At 46.3% G+C, this 13,208-nt stretch overlaps 2 protein-coding genes across 12 annotated transcripts in view; one reads left to right on the top strand and one right to left on the bottom strand.

Annotated features, from left to right (window-relative positions):
- Positions 1-3,003, top strand: part of SYN3 (synapsin III) — a 461,325-nt gene extending 458,322 nt beyond the window's left edge. Inside the window, exons 14-15 of one of the 6 annotated variants that reach the window (XR_006205084.1) lie at positions 948-1,094; positions 1,348-1,768. Coding sequence is in view for 5 of the 6 variants with exons in the window: in XM_042947628.1 (XP_042803562.1) it covers positions 316-646 (331 nt within the window). In the remaining variant the exon portion in view is untranslated. The other 5 variants (XM_042947629.1, XM_042947630.1, XM_042947632.1 and 2 more) reach the window with 5 other exon arrangements.
- The window catches only part of FBXO7 (F-box protein 7), a 36,618-nt gene that overhangs the window by 5,499 nt on the left and 17,911 nt on the right, over positions 1-13,208 (bottom strand). For 2 of the 6 annotated variants that reach the window (XM_042947634.1, XM_042947636.1), the window contains 3 exons: positions 12,570-12,746; positions 10,666-10,703; positions 9,012-9,688 (listed from right to left, as the gene is read on the bottom strand). In XM_042947634.1, coding sequence (XP_042803568.1) covers positions 9,299-9,688; positions 10,666-10,703; positions 12,570-12,746 — 605 coding nt within the window. In that variant the 3' untranslated portion in view covers positions 9,012-9,298. Of the gene's footprint in view, positions 1-4,951; positions 5,510-7,405; positions 7,542-9,011; positions 9,689-10,665; positions 10,704-12,569; positions 12,747-13,208 lie in introns of those variants that run through there. The other 4 variants (XM_042947638.1, XM_042947637.1, XR_006205085.1 and 1 more) reach the window with 4 other exon arrangements.

Genomic DNA, 13,208 nt, shown 5'->3' with positions numbered 1-13,208 from the left:
TGCCACATAACAAACCTCCCCCAAAACCGCAGCTTAAGCAAACGACCATTTTCTTCGCTCATAATTTTTGGTCCAGCAATTTATTCTGAGTCTGGATCAGCTGGGAGATTCTCCTGCTGGTCTCTCCTATGGAGTTGCCAGGTAAAATACAGGAGGCACGGTGAGATTTGCATTTCAGATAAGCAATGAATAATTTTGAGTATAAGTATACCCTCAAATATAGCATGGGAGATACTTATACTGGAAAAAGGATTTGTTTTTCAACTGAAATTCAGATTTAACTAGGTATCCTGGACTTTTATTTACTAAATCCAGCAACACTACCCTCCTGGGATCATTCAAGTGGCTGCAGTTATCTGGCATCTTAACTGGGGCTGGATGGTCCAAGATGGCCTTCCTTACCACACATCTGCTGTCAGTGGGGCCTGTCTCTCCACAGGCCACCAGCTCCGGCAGGCTGGACCCAACTTCCTCGCATGGTAGAATCCCATCCCAGAAGAGCAAAAGTAGAAGCCTCAAAGGCCTGGGCCCGGCTTTGAAGGCACACAATGTCATTTATCCCATCATGCGTTTTGGGTCAAAGCAACCTATGTGGCCATATAGACTCTTGGTAAGAGGGCCTCCAAAGCACATTGCAAAAGGCTAGACCCCAGGAGGAACCACTGCCGTCACGTCATGTCTGTAAACGACACATCACGACACACACCCGTCCCCTTCCCTCCGAAGCCCATCTCTCGCTTTGAGGTCAGAGAGTCCCAGCTGTGTTTTCTTGGGAAAGCCCCTCCCTTCCTTCCTTCACCGCCAAGCACTAACGTGCAGAAACAGAGCCTCGCTCCTAGCACCCACTGTCCGCTTACCACCTGCCAAGCACTTCACTTGGTTGGGGTTTTTTAATTCTCACAAGCATAGGGGTTAGTAACTATTACTGTCCGCATTTTACAAACGAGGAGGAGATGAATTGCCGAAGCTCCACTGTTGGTGAGTAGAAGAGCTGGAATTGAACACAGGGCACTCAGCCCACGGATCGGGCTAACCAGGATGCGTCTGAATGGGTGATGCATTCACACGGTTCAAAGATCTACACGACATCAAAGGTACACACTGAAAAACCTTCCTCCCATCTCATTCCCGGCCAGTGCTCTCCGGCCCCCTGCTCCCCAGGGGTGACCACATTTGCTAGTTCCTTGTGTATTCCTCATGCAAGTACAAAAATGTATGTTGCTTCCCTCCCCCACTTTTGACAAACGGCAGTACTTACTATCCACACCATTCTCCTTGCTTTTTACATTTAACAGTAAATCCTAAAGCTCATCCACTGCGTCCATTGACATTTTCCCCTTTTCACAGCTGTATCGTATGCCACTGTATAGTTGTACTGTGATCGAACCCACCACAAAGAGAAATTTGGTTGGCTCTTACAGAGAAGCCGGCGGCAAACAACCCTGAACACACACTGTTTGTCAGGTGGATAGGCTCAGCTGTGGAGAAAGCACCAGCGATGATATGGTAGGATCAAAGGATGAATGCATTTTCCATTTGATAGATATTAGCAAGCGTCCCTCCAGGCAATATGGCATCGTGGTTGACAGCACAGACTCGAGTCAGACTGCCTGGGTTCCAATCCCAGCTCTACCACTTAAAAGCTGCATGACCTCAAAAGCATTACGCAACTTCTCTGTGCTTCTACCTGTATGGTGATGGCAAGACCATGTGTGGATCTCTTAAGCTTGGGGCCTATGTGTATCACCTCTTCCTGTGTCTATCACCTCCACTAGAATGTGAGCCTCCTGAGGGCAAGGCCCGAATCACATCCCTCTCCACAGCCCTGTCACCTAGCACTAGGTTGGCACAAAGGTTCAAACAGTGGACACCTTGAGAATCCCGAAGCAGGCCAGAGGCTGCAGCAAAGGCTTCACGGGAAAGGCAGGAAGTGAAGCCCAGAGTGACAGAGAAGAGGCCTGAGGGTGGGCTAGACCAGCCCTCCGTTTTTAATAAAAATTTTTTTAATGTTTATTTTTGACAGAGGGAGAGAGAGAGAGAGAGCATGAGCAGGGGAGGGGCAGAGAGAGGGAGGGAGACACAGAATCCGAAGCAGGTTCCAGGCTCTGAGCTGTCAGCACAGAGCCCGACGTGGAGCTCAAGCCCACAGACCGCGAGATCATGACCTGAGCCAAAATCGGACGCTCAACCGACTGAGCCACCCAGGCGCCCCAAGACCAGCCCTCCTTTTTACCGATGAGGTGAAAGAGGCCCTGAGCAGTACGCCACCTGCCGAGGCCAGAGGGGTCAGATGGCAGGGCGGGGTCCAGAACACGGGCCTCCTGATTCCCAAACTCGTGCCAGAAAGTACAGGAGGAGCAGCCACCACCCGATGCTGATACAGCACTTTACGGTCGGCCCCACAGGTTTGTGCGCGGAGGCACGAGAGTGGTCAAGCTGCTGTCTAGTAACACCTGCCAGCGAGCAGCCCGGCTTGCTGGAACGAATGTGATCCTCGGGCACTCCCCTGCTACTCACTGAGAGCCCCAATTTCTGTACCTAAAATTGGAGGATACTGATAACCACCTTGCAGGTTAAAGAATGTGTGTGATGCAGTCAGCATCATGTAAGCGTTGGGATGCCAGGTTTCCGGTCATCCTATCAGCGTGATGACTGGGCTCACCCAGCTTGGCTTCCGGGCAAGCCCTGTGACTCATTTCCCAGGCCTTGTCACCCCCAACCCCCTTTGCCTTTCTGTTTCAGCAAATCCCAGTCCCTGACTACCAGCCTCAGTACATCTGACACCTCTCAGCGCGGGACCCCAAGTGAAGACGAGGCCAAGGCCGAAACCATCCGCAACCTGAGGAAGTCCTTTGCCAGCCTGTTCTCTGACTAACCTTGTCTGGGCTGGGACAGGGGAGTGCTGTTACACTCTCCCTTTTCCTGCCTCTCTTCCTTCTCGGCCTTGGTTCCCGATGGGAACAGAATGGAGGGCCTGAGAATCTACTCTCTAAATGCCTTTGATCCAGGAACTGAGTATCTATATGTGTTCCCACCTCCCTTGACCATGACATTCCAGCATCATCGTCCGAGTGGTGGGCCTTTGAGAGCCTCCGGGTTCATCAAATCAGGCCCTAACGGCATCACATCACCCTGCCCACCCAGATGCTTGCTCCCCTGCCTCAGATAACCAAGTGAAATGTCTGTGTGTGGCTAGTTTTCACATTTCTTGTTAGTGTTTTGCTCGCCTTCAGGCGAACGTCCCCTCCAGGCCTTGCCTCACCTCCATCAAATGCAGACACTATAGTCGGACCTCAGCAACATAGGAGGCAATAATCTTTTGACCATGTTTTGCAAACAAAAGGAGAAAAGCCCAGCCAGGGGAACATACTACCTACCCATGCTAGCTCCATCCAGGCTCGATCACCCCTCAGACCAGAGAGGCAAAGGTCCATCACATGTGGCTCCCGGTGGGATCTTAAGAACAGTGGAATGAAATCAGATCCTGTGTAACAAGTGGGGCCTTTCAGAGCTCAACAGAAATGGAGAGGAAATCCTGAAGTGCTGCTCACCCCCAGATTGGACAGCCAAGAGCAGACGACAGTTCTACGAATCATCCCTAGTTCCCAAAAGAAGATGCCCTCAACTTCCCAAGGAAGGAGTCAGGTCAGGGTTTCTCCACCCATTCTGCGTTACACCACCAAGAACTCCCCGAATTCCCGCCAGAAATGTTGTTCCCTCCTCAAGGACATATGAGGAACCGGAGAGAATCAGGAGATCAGTAACACAGGCTGAGAAAGCGAAGTGGTGGTAACTTCCAGGTTGGCATTTCACCAACGGTTTACAGCAAGGCTTTGGTAGGTGACTCAGGTACAAAAGGGTCCCATGGTCAAACATGTTTAGGCAATACTTTGTATTTCTCGTTTTGAGATGGGTAGTACACATTACGTGTCAAAGGCTCTTGGAATTCCTGCAGTGAAGAAACGAGATTGAACCTTGCTTAAGCCAAGCTTACTTCACAGAACAAGTGGGCTACAGGGCTGGGCAATGCCGTGACTCCCTTTCCAAAGCTTTTTCCCTACATCGGACTGCTTCCCATGACCAGATGGGGTGCAGGGCTGCCCCCAAATCACCACGTGCCCGGTGCTAGAAACATTGTAGGTGCCAGAACCAGCCCCCTGGTCCCAAAAAGAGCCCAGGACATTTGAACGTAGCCACCACACTCTCCCCTTACAGCCTGCGTTGCGACTTGAGGCATGTCTCTCCCTCCCTGGTCACAGAGGAGAGAGGGAGGTAACAATGAAAGTGTCCGTGGCGTGGAGCTGCATTCTGAGTAAAGGAGCAGGGACAACTTACAGGGCAAGGTGTGACGTCATGGAGGCATGTTTGGGGAGATCAAGAGCATAGAAAACACCTAAGGCAGCCACTGCTCTTGTGCACTGGAGATGAAGGTCGGAAAAAGTCCAGGTCACCTGATTCTCACATAGTAATAAAACACAACTGGAAACACACAACAGAGTGGTCATAGGCTGGACAAAGTTTCTCAAAGCGTGGGCACAGCTAGCTTCAATGCAGAGCGAAGGAGGCAGAATTCTGGTCATAAGGCCCAGACCCTTGTCTTTGTCAGTCTCCCCAAGTATTTTGCGTGCAGATTGAAGTTAGACCAGCAGCCCTGAGCTGAGCTCAGTGGGAAGGCCCCCTGCGTGAGCTCAGTATTGGTATGGGCTCTTTACAGCCAGGCACCCACTCCTTCGCTGAGCGAAAATTCGTGGCTCCGCCAACTGTGACTGCGCGGCTTAACATTTTCCCACTTTCTTATATTCTGTCCCTTGTCCCTAAAAACTTCTCAACATTCAAGCTGTAACTCCCAGATGCTCCCACTACAGTAGCACAAGATTTTTTTTTTTTTAATCAGGCCAGGCATCCTGATATTTATAACCGTGCACACATGTGATCCATGGCATAACACTAGTTTATAACCGGCACATTTGAGTCAATTTCCCCACTGGTCTGAGTGTGAATGTAGAGAACAGGAATGGTCTTGCAGAGACCATAGACCCCCAAAATGGACTGTTGCCACACATAGGCTAACACGTGTTCCTTCCAAACACTTAACCTTTAATAGCTGTGACATTTTTGAATGGGAAAGGGCAAAAAGAAGGGAGTAAAGGAGTCACTCTATAGAGATTCTGACAGGTGGTTTGGTTTTTGCTTTGTTGCACAACTTTGACCCAAAGAAAGGCTGGCATTTTCCCTCCAGGCTGACTTGGGTGAGGCTGAACCATGGGTGCCAAGGGTGTAGCACAATGAACGGGGATTTAAGGATGCAGCTTCAGGGGACACTGCCACCAGCCAGAGAAAATAACTCGGTCCAGGTCTTCCCCCTCTCACCATGGCAAGATGGTGCTGTAGTTTAATTAGGTGTGAAGTCAGCTTTCCAGGGACACTGAATATGCATATCCTCGCTCCTCCATGGCCTCTCTGTGTTCTCTCCATCGTTACCGCACTCCCTCCTGACGATCAGTCCCTGCTGGTGGGGCAGGGAGGAAGGGCCTTCACTCACATGGTAACAAATACAGTGGCACAGCCCAGGAGCCTAAACACCAGCTACCTTCTGAAGTTTTCATCGGAGTCTGCAGTGGAAGGAGTTCACGGGGTAGGCAAGCCGGCGGGGGTGTCTCGTGAATTTGCTACGTGAGTCAAGCACAGGGCACATTCCTTGGCACACAGGTGTTCAGGACATGTTTTAGGTTGGCCTTCCTAGAAAACTAGGAAACTAATGAAATGTACACAAAGTGTTCAGGCTGGAGAAAAGGGCAGTCTTTACAAGAGTGTCAGTGTGAGGAAGTCACTTGCCCAGGAACAGAAGTGAACCCATATAATAGTAAAATGAGATAAACTGAAGAAAATCTACGGCGTTTTTTTGTTTTGTTTTGTTTTTTTTAGCCTCAGAAAGAGGTCTCAGATTCTAAACTGAGTGTGAAAAGGAACGGAGGTGAGCAGAATCAGGGGGGCCATGAGGCATCCCCCGTAGTGCACTTGACCATGGAGGTGGGGGGCCTCAGAGCCGCCACGGCTGGGAGCCAAACATCAGCCTCAGTCAGAAGAGGCTGTGGCGTGGGCCAGGACGACGCCAAGGCTTGTACAGCAAAGACCCAGGGCCAAGGAGCCCCTTCCAGACACGGCACACAGCACACACCAGAGCTTCACAAACAGCCCTGGCCCGCAGATACACCGCCTCCTTTCGGAACCCGGCCCCTCCCAGGTCTGGGGAGCAGACAGCTGGTGTTTTATTCAGCTACATAAAGCAGGTCAGTGGTTCGTTCTGCTTTCAGTGCTTAGCGCTGGTGAAAGGTCAGAGTCAGGGTTGAGGCCGGTTAAGTCAGCCTGGCAGATCCAAGCAGTGGCTGAGTTATATGCAGGAGTAGCTCAGGGCCTAAGAGCACTTTTCTCATATCACATGTTTTTCTTTATCCTGGAGAGCACGCCGGCTGGTTACTAACTGTCCCCGACTCCCACACAGTCACTGATAAAATTGAGACTTTGAGTCTAATATTAAGACTCTAAGAGAAGGCAGCCACTTGGAGTTTGGTTGGAGACAAATTGGAAGTTTGGGCAACAAGCAAGTCAGATCGGTCCATTAACCAAACACAATGCATAAAGGGCACAGAGCCTCCCTTGTGTTTCCGCAGACAGAATATGCAGCCCAGCTAGAGGAGACTGGGACTCTTAGATGCTGGGTTCAGAGCTCTCTCTCTTTCTCGATTGGCCCCAGCTGAGAGAAAGACGAAAATGGCTGGGACATGGTTCTTGAAGTCAGGGGGGTGTCCCTTGAAGGGAAGACCAATCAAAAACTGAATGCTCCTTCTACAGTGCGTGTGCGTGAATCTTTTAAAATCCCTTTTGTTTCCCATCATTTGTGTTTTGATTGGTCCTCCTGCTTGTAATTTCCGTTTCCAAACTCCTATAGTTGAAGTATTTGCTGTCTACGGTCTTTATGGAGTCTAGGGCAGAAGCAAGTTGGCTCTTGGCAGCTACTGCCCAGGGAAGGAGGAAAGCCGACCTTGGCCCCGGGACCCCAGCACAGGGAGCAGAGGGAGGAGTGTCCAGCTCCATCAGAATAAGAATTACAGAGATACGGGGCTAAGCAGTGATCGCAGGAACTGGAGCACCAGGCCAGACAGAGAGAGGACAGAATGCAACTGCCTTTACATGAGGAATCCCAAAACCTTACACTGGAAGGAGAGGATACCTCCCATGATTTGATGTCCAGCCTTGCCAAACCATAGCTTTCACTTATAAAGAGAAGGGGAAGAAAAAGGGCAAGCTCCCATTAATGAAAATAACTAAAGGGAAAAACACGGGGCCACAGGAAGCCGTTAAGGCTACAAGCCAATGGAGAACCGCATCTTCCCAAAACGCTTACCGCGGCGCTCTCAACGAGCTTGCCTCCACAACATTCTCAGCGATGGTCACAGAGTCGCGCAGGGGACGTGCTGCTGCCAAACCATGACTTCATGCTCGTGACGCACCAGCAATATATAAAGCTCCACAGTCTCAGCCTAATGAAGAGAATGTAGGGTTTTACAAGCTTCTAACCATAACTGTAGGTGTCCAAGAGGAAAAGCTTTGAGGCTGTCTTAAGAATTTAGAACAAACTGCTGGAGGAGTTAGGCGTGTGGCACACACTCTCAATTAAGAGATGTGTCGCACTGGCCAGGAAGTCCCAGGTGAGGTGTCAGAAAGCAGCACCCACATCCACGGGACACCAGCAGTTCCCAGACCTCTCGAGAACCATTCAAAAAGGACACTTGGCAGACTCGTTGTTTTACAGGATTTGGTGCTTCTGGTCATCACTACATCCTCCCGCCGCACACATACCCACACAGTGCAAACCTAACAGCACAGATGGCCACGGAGGGATGTAGAAGTAGAGAAGGGTGGACTTGGGCCCACCGAAGCTTCAGGTGATTCTTTCAGCCCAGACCCAGTTAAAGCCACACAGCATCTAGTGGACACTGTTTAAAAAGCTGTCCTATAGCTCAGACATTACAAAATACCACAGAAAGAAATGTCAAAGCCCCAATCCTTTGCCTATATACAGTAAGCTACTAAGGGTGACATGGCCTCTAGAAAATCCTAGTACTGACTGAATTTTCTTCACTGTGATGGAAATAAAGACTATATGTGTAGCAAAAAAAAAAAAAAATACCTTCACGTGTATGTAGGACTCAAAATATTCTTGCAGCATATAACATTCCAAGCCATTTCCTTATATGCAAAACAGATTTTTTAAAAAGGAGGAAGACATCGGCAATATTCCTAAATATTGTCTGCGGATATAATAGTGTTTTATTCCTGGGTTGCGATTCAGATTTTTATTTGTCATGATAGCATGTTTCTATACTGTAAGATAAGACATTTGTGTTTGGCCTTTTTCTTGTATGAAGAATAAATCTTGAATTTTGTGTATTTTAAATCTTAAAAGCAAAATGTTCTTCCAATAGAGTAGTTAAGAGGCGACTTTGAAGAACAAGTACTTGACCAGCACTCAAAGCAGGAAAACTTTGTTGAAAGAGGTCATCTATTTAGATTACAAATTAGGTACCAAGCGTTGCAAACACAAGGAAAAAAAATCGTAACTCCACTCCAGAAGCAGCCAGAAACAAGAGTCCCCATAACCCCACAGTTGTCCAAAAATGCTGCTTCAGAGCCCAGAAGTTTCATCACAGAGCCCAGGAAAGAGCTGCAGAGAAAGGAGGTGGGTTGAGCAGGTGGGTGTCTAAGCACCCACCCTAGCTTCTTGGCTTCTATTCATTTTATAAATCATGCTTCTGCAAACAGTTTTGTTTGGAGAAAGGGTGTAACTAAAAAATAATTAAAAAAAAAAAAAGTGCAACAATATGATGACCCTGAATAGGTTCTCTATCATTCTGAAATTGCCAAGTAATGTTGTGAAGCTGTTCTGAGTATTTTATCCCATTATCTTTCTGTAATAAAAGTCAAGATTGCCATATAATTTATACTTAATTTTTTTTAATCTGGTGCAGAACATTATCAGTGAACAACCTTCATCCTAGAGGGAAATTCAGAGGGGGGGAGGTCAGTAGTCAACTATTTCCAAAGCCAACCTGGTCATACAGTGACCTCTGGGCCCTACCACCTCTGGAGCTTTAGATATATCTACCGAAAGGCCACTGTGTGCGTTCCTCACCATGGCACTCAGAACACACTAGAGATCAGCACCCCCAACAAGATGACATCTGCAGTTTTAAAAAACAAAAACCAAACAAGCCCCAGAAGTGAGATTACAAATCAATCACATGAATGGCAGCCGGCTGTCGGTGGGCCAGCCCCTACTGGGTCTTAAGGGAAATCTGTCACCGGGGCCACCTCGCCCTGGCAAGATGGGATTAGGTCCTGGCAGCGGGCCAACTGGATCAAAACGTGGTCTGAGTGGAGGGAACTGGCTGGGTGTCTCCCCAGGCCCAGGGATGAGTGAGTTGATCGGGTCCCCGACATAAGGAAGGGTTAGTCTTTCATCATATTCACCACCAATAATTCCCGGAGGAAGGAGCGAGCTGGGAGGAAAAGGCCTGGGGTGCAAGGGGTTGGGGTAGAATGGGAGGGGGTGGGGCGACGATGGAATGAACATCACATGCCGCCCTCTCTGAGCTTCTTTTCTTTGTTTGTACCTCTTCCTGTACAGCTGTAGAAACACAAGAACAAGATATGGTAAGCGATCTGGATGTTTCCCCAAAGTTCCAATTTGCTTCCACTGCTTTATCTACACTTTCCTCTTCCCACACTATGGAGCAAAGACACCAGTGCACACAACAGAAATTTTACCAGTTTCCATCTGCACGACTAAGGCAGTAGCTCTGAACACAATGCCGAATGAACTGTACTCTTTAACCACACTGCAACTGAACAACTGTGCCAATTCAGGGAAATACTCAATCCAAAGGAAGGATAACTGAGTGGAATGTGCTTTCAAGGCTGCAATCGACAGCTCTTGAGCTAATACGCGATTTTAGGCCCACCTTTCTTGAAAGTGGAAAATTTAAATATCTGTTGAGAAAATCAGGCCACATAATATAAAGTTAAGGTACTGGGGGGAAGGGGAGCAGCATTTAAATTCACTTCTTCACCTGAATCATGTTCCTAAAGGATCTCAATTTAAACAGCAACAAAAAATAGAAGCCCATTTCAGAGGACAGAACATCTTCCTAAGGAACAATGCTGTTCACTCAGGACACATTTGAGGACCCTTCTCTAGTCCACCCCGTTTCTCAGTCCTGTCAGTGTCTTTTAGAGTAGGCGTCTGTACATAAAACAAGCATACACTGTTCCAACTAGCTGGACAGCTGAAGACCACTCTCTCACAAAAACTCAGTTTAAAAATTGTTTTGCAACAGAGGAAGAAAGAATTTTATATTAAGTAAAGTCAAAAAACAATCGCTGTGTTAATAAGACTTCTTTTCCTGTGTAATTACACAAGAAAATAAGGACTGAGTCTAAGATGAAAGTTAAAAATATTTTCACTTACTGAAAATTAGCAATAAATTTAATAAAAGCAGATTTCATTACATCATAACAAAAATGATAATATGGCCTTAATGTATTAATTCACTAGTTGCTTCGGCGCTAATACTAACATTAGCCTTGATATTTAAAAATACCTACTTCTTTCCAATCTGTGTCTCGAACTCTCGCAGTACCATCTACAAAGAAAAAACAAAAAATAAGAATTTAAAATGCTTCACTCATCGAGGTTAAACAGCAATCTTGCTTCTGACCTAAGGAAACTGAAGCTTACACATGACGCACACGCAGGAACAGGAATCCTTTGTTCACAACACGCTGCATCCCTTGTAACCCTCCTGCACCGACACAGACCTCTCTTGCTGGCAGAAGGCAGCTGCTGCCGTTCTGTGCTCGTGAGGACACCAACTGGTGACGCCCTCGGGAATATGGAGGACCGGGTGGCCGCTATCTCTTCCTCAACTGCCCCACGCTGCACTGCGCCTCCTCCTCCAGTCTCAGCTGAGAGTGACAGCTCCTTCTAACCTCAAATCTCTGCGACACTGGGTGACCATCTCTTTGTATCGCAGCCCATCGTTACTGGAGGTAAAGCTGACTTGAAGTTCTCTTATTTGGGTTGTTTTCTCCCAACTTTCATCAGTATGACTGCAACAACTAAGTATTTTTTAATATACTCATTTACTTGAAATACATGAAATGAGGAAAGAGAAACCTCTTCAACTTAAATCTAAAGAAGAGTTGAGATAAAAGAGATATCTTCCCTAGAAGCTATTATATGGGCATGGAAGGAAGATTTTATAAAAGCTCCTATGACGTTACATCCACCGGGAGATTCGTTATAAGATCTGAACAGCTTACAGATGAGCTTGTGGACCATAATCTGGAAATGAGAGAGAGACTGACTGTATTTTAAATCCAAATTTGAGTATGTAAGTAAAAAGGTTTTTATGCCTATTTTTATCATAGCCTGTTTTTTGGTTCGTTCTTCTATATACTTTGGTCATTTTGTCTTTTCATTTCGACTATAATTTTTTTTTTTTAATTTGAGATGACACTTGCTGCCTCCTAGAACAAAATAACATTTGAACTCTGCAGAGGCATAAAGGAATCAAGGAGGAATATGAAAGACCAGATCATTCACTTCTTCTATCTGAGGTTTTAAAGGAAAAAAGTCTTTAACAATCCTAATGACTCTACTTAATATTCTTATTAAAAAAAAACAACAACGAAGGGGATCTACCAAGATTTTTACAGTTCCCAAGATGTTATACATAGCACATCAATTTTTTTTTTGATGTGAACCACAAGTATTTTTTTTACAATGCAATGCAGTATATACTTACATATACATATACTGAAATAGAAGTTTACTCCTATTTTGTAAAAAAAATACTGATTTTTTTTTTAATGACCCAACATATTGATTTCATGACCCACTCCAGGGTCAAACCAGTTTAAAAAACAAAACAAAACACTGATACGCAGAAAAGAAATTCTACAATCGGGCACTAGGCTTCTATCCGGAAATCTTGATACAAAAGGCAAAGTGCTTGTACATTTGGGGTAACTTCTCTCCATCCCCAAGTCCCACTGCCATCACTGCTGCAACAATCACCAGGTCATCATAAATGTGACTATACAGAAATAAAGCTTCCCCAGCAATATACCACAGGGTAGCAAGCAGGGCGCTCCTAACTGGTACACTGGTCACAGCCATGGACGTTGTTTAGAAATACAACAGACTGCAGAGTCAGATATGGAGGATGGTCTAAGAGAATAAACCTGAAATTTTTCTATCCTGAACTATTCTCAGTCTATGGGGATATTTGCATTATACAGAACACAGAAATGAATGCGACGTTTTCGGGATATAGGCACAAGTATATGAGGCTTAGCATCTCCTTCCAAAAAGGCTGCAAGTTATGATTACTTGAAACTCTTAAACAGACAAAGAGCCTACAACTAAAAACTTTTGGCAAGCTGAGTAATTAAGACCTCAGTAAGAAAGAGTCCTTTTCCTGTTAACATGTCACTGTGGCAATTACCTCGAAAATCCCGCAGATATAAACACCTCCACAGCAGTTGGTCATTTGAAGCAATAAAGAGATCACGACAAACTGCAGACAAAGACAGAACAGAACGAACATCCAAAAGTCGGAAGATCCGCAGTTTCAGCTCCAACGGCAGGACCACCAACCCGAATACATCCGGTAGGTTCAGCGCTATAAAGAAAAAGAGAACAGGTAGTGAGTAAAGAACATCTGGCTTTCCCCACATATTTAACGGAAGTTACCAACTTGTTCCTAAGTGACAAATTAGATGGTAGTCTCAATTACCCAAGTGTGCATCACCTACAACAAAATTTTAACCCCAGGTTGGCTATATTGCCCTACTACTAAGTCCCTTATTCCCTCTATGTTTTAGGGGAAAGACAAATACTTTTTCATACAAACCAATGAATCGCTATGACAACTTCCAAATATTAGCCAATGGCCTTTGTTTCTAGCAGTATTCGATGAATGCAACAAAAACTTCTGTATTCAATTACAGAAAATGGATGCTTTGTTGGCTTTTAAAACTGGTTTCCAATGCTGCTACTTATTAGCTGTGTGCCTTTGGACACTTGGATTACTTAAACTACCATTCAATTTCCTTACCTGTAAAATGGGTTAGGAGTACTACCT

This window comes from Panthera leo, chromosome B4 (assembly GCF_018350215.1).
Source record: "Panthera leo isolate Ple1 chromosome B4, P.leo_Ple1_pat1.1, whole genome shotgun sequence".
NCBI classification, from domain to species: domain Eukaryota; kingdom Metazoa; phylum Chordata; class Mammalia; order Carnivora; family Felidae; genus Panthera; species Panthera leo.
Note: the sequence above shows the minus strand (reverse complement) of the source record. Positions and strands in the feature narration are given on the sequence as shown.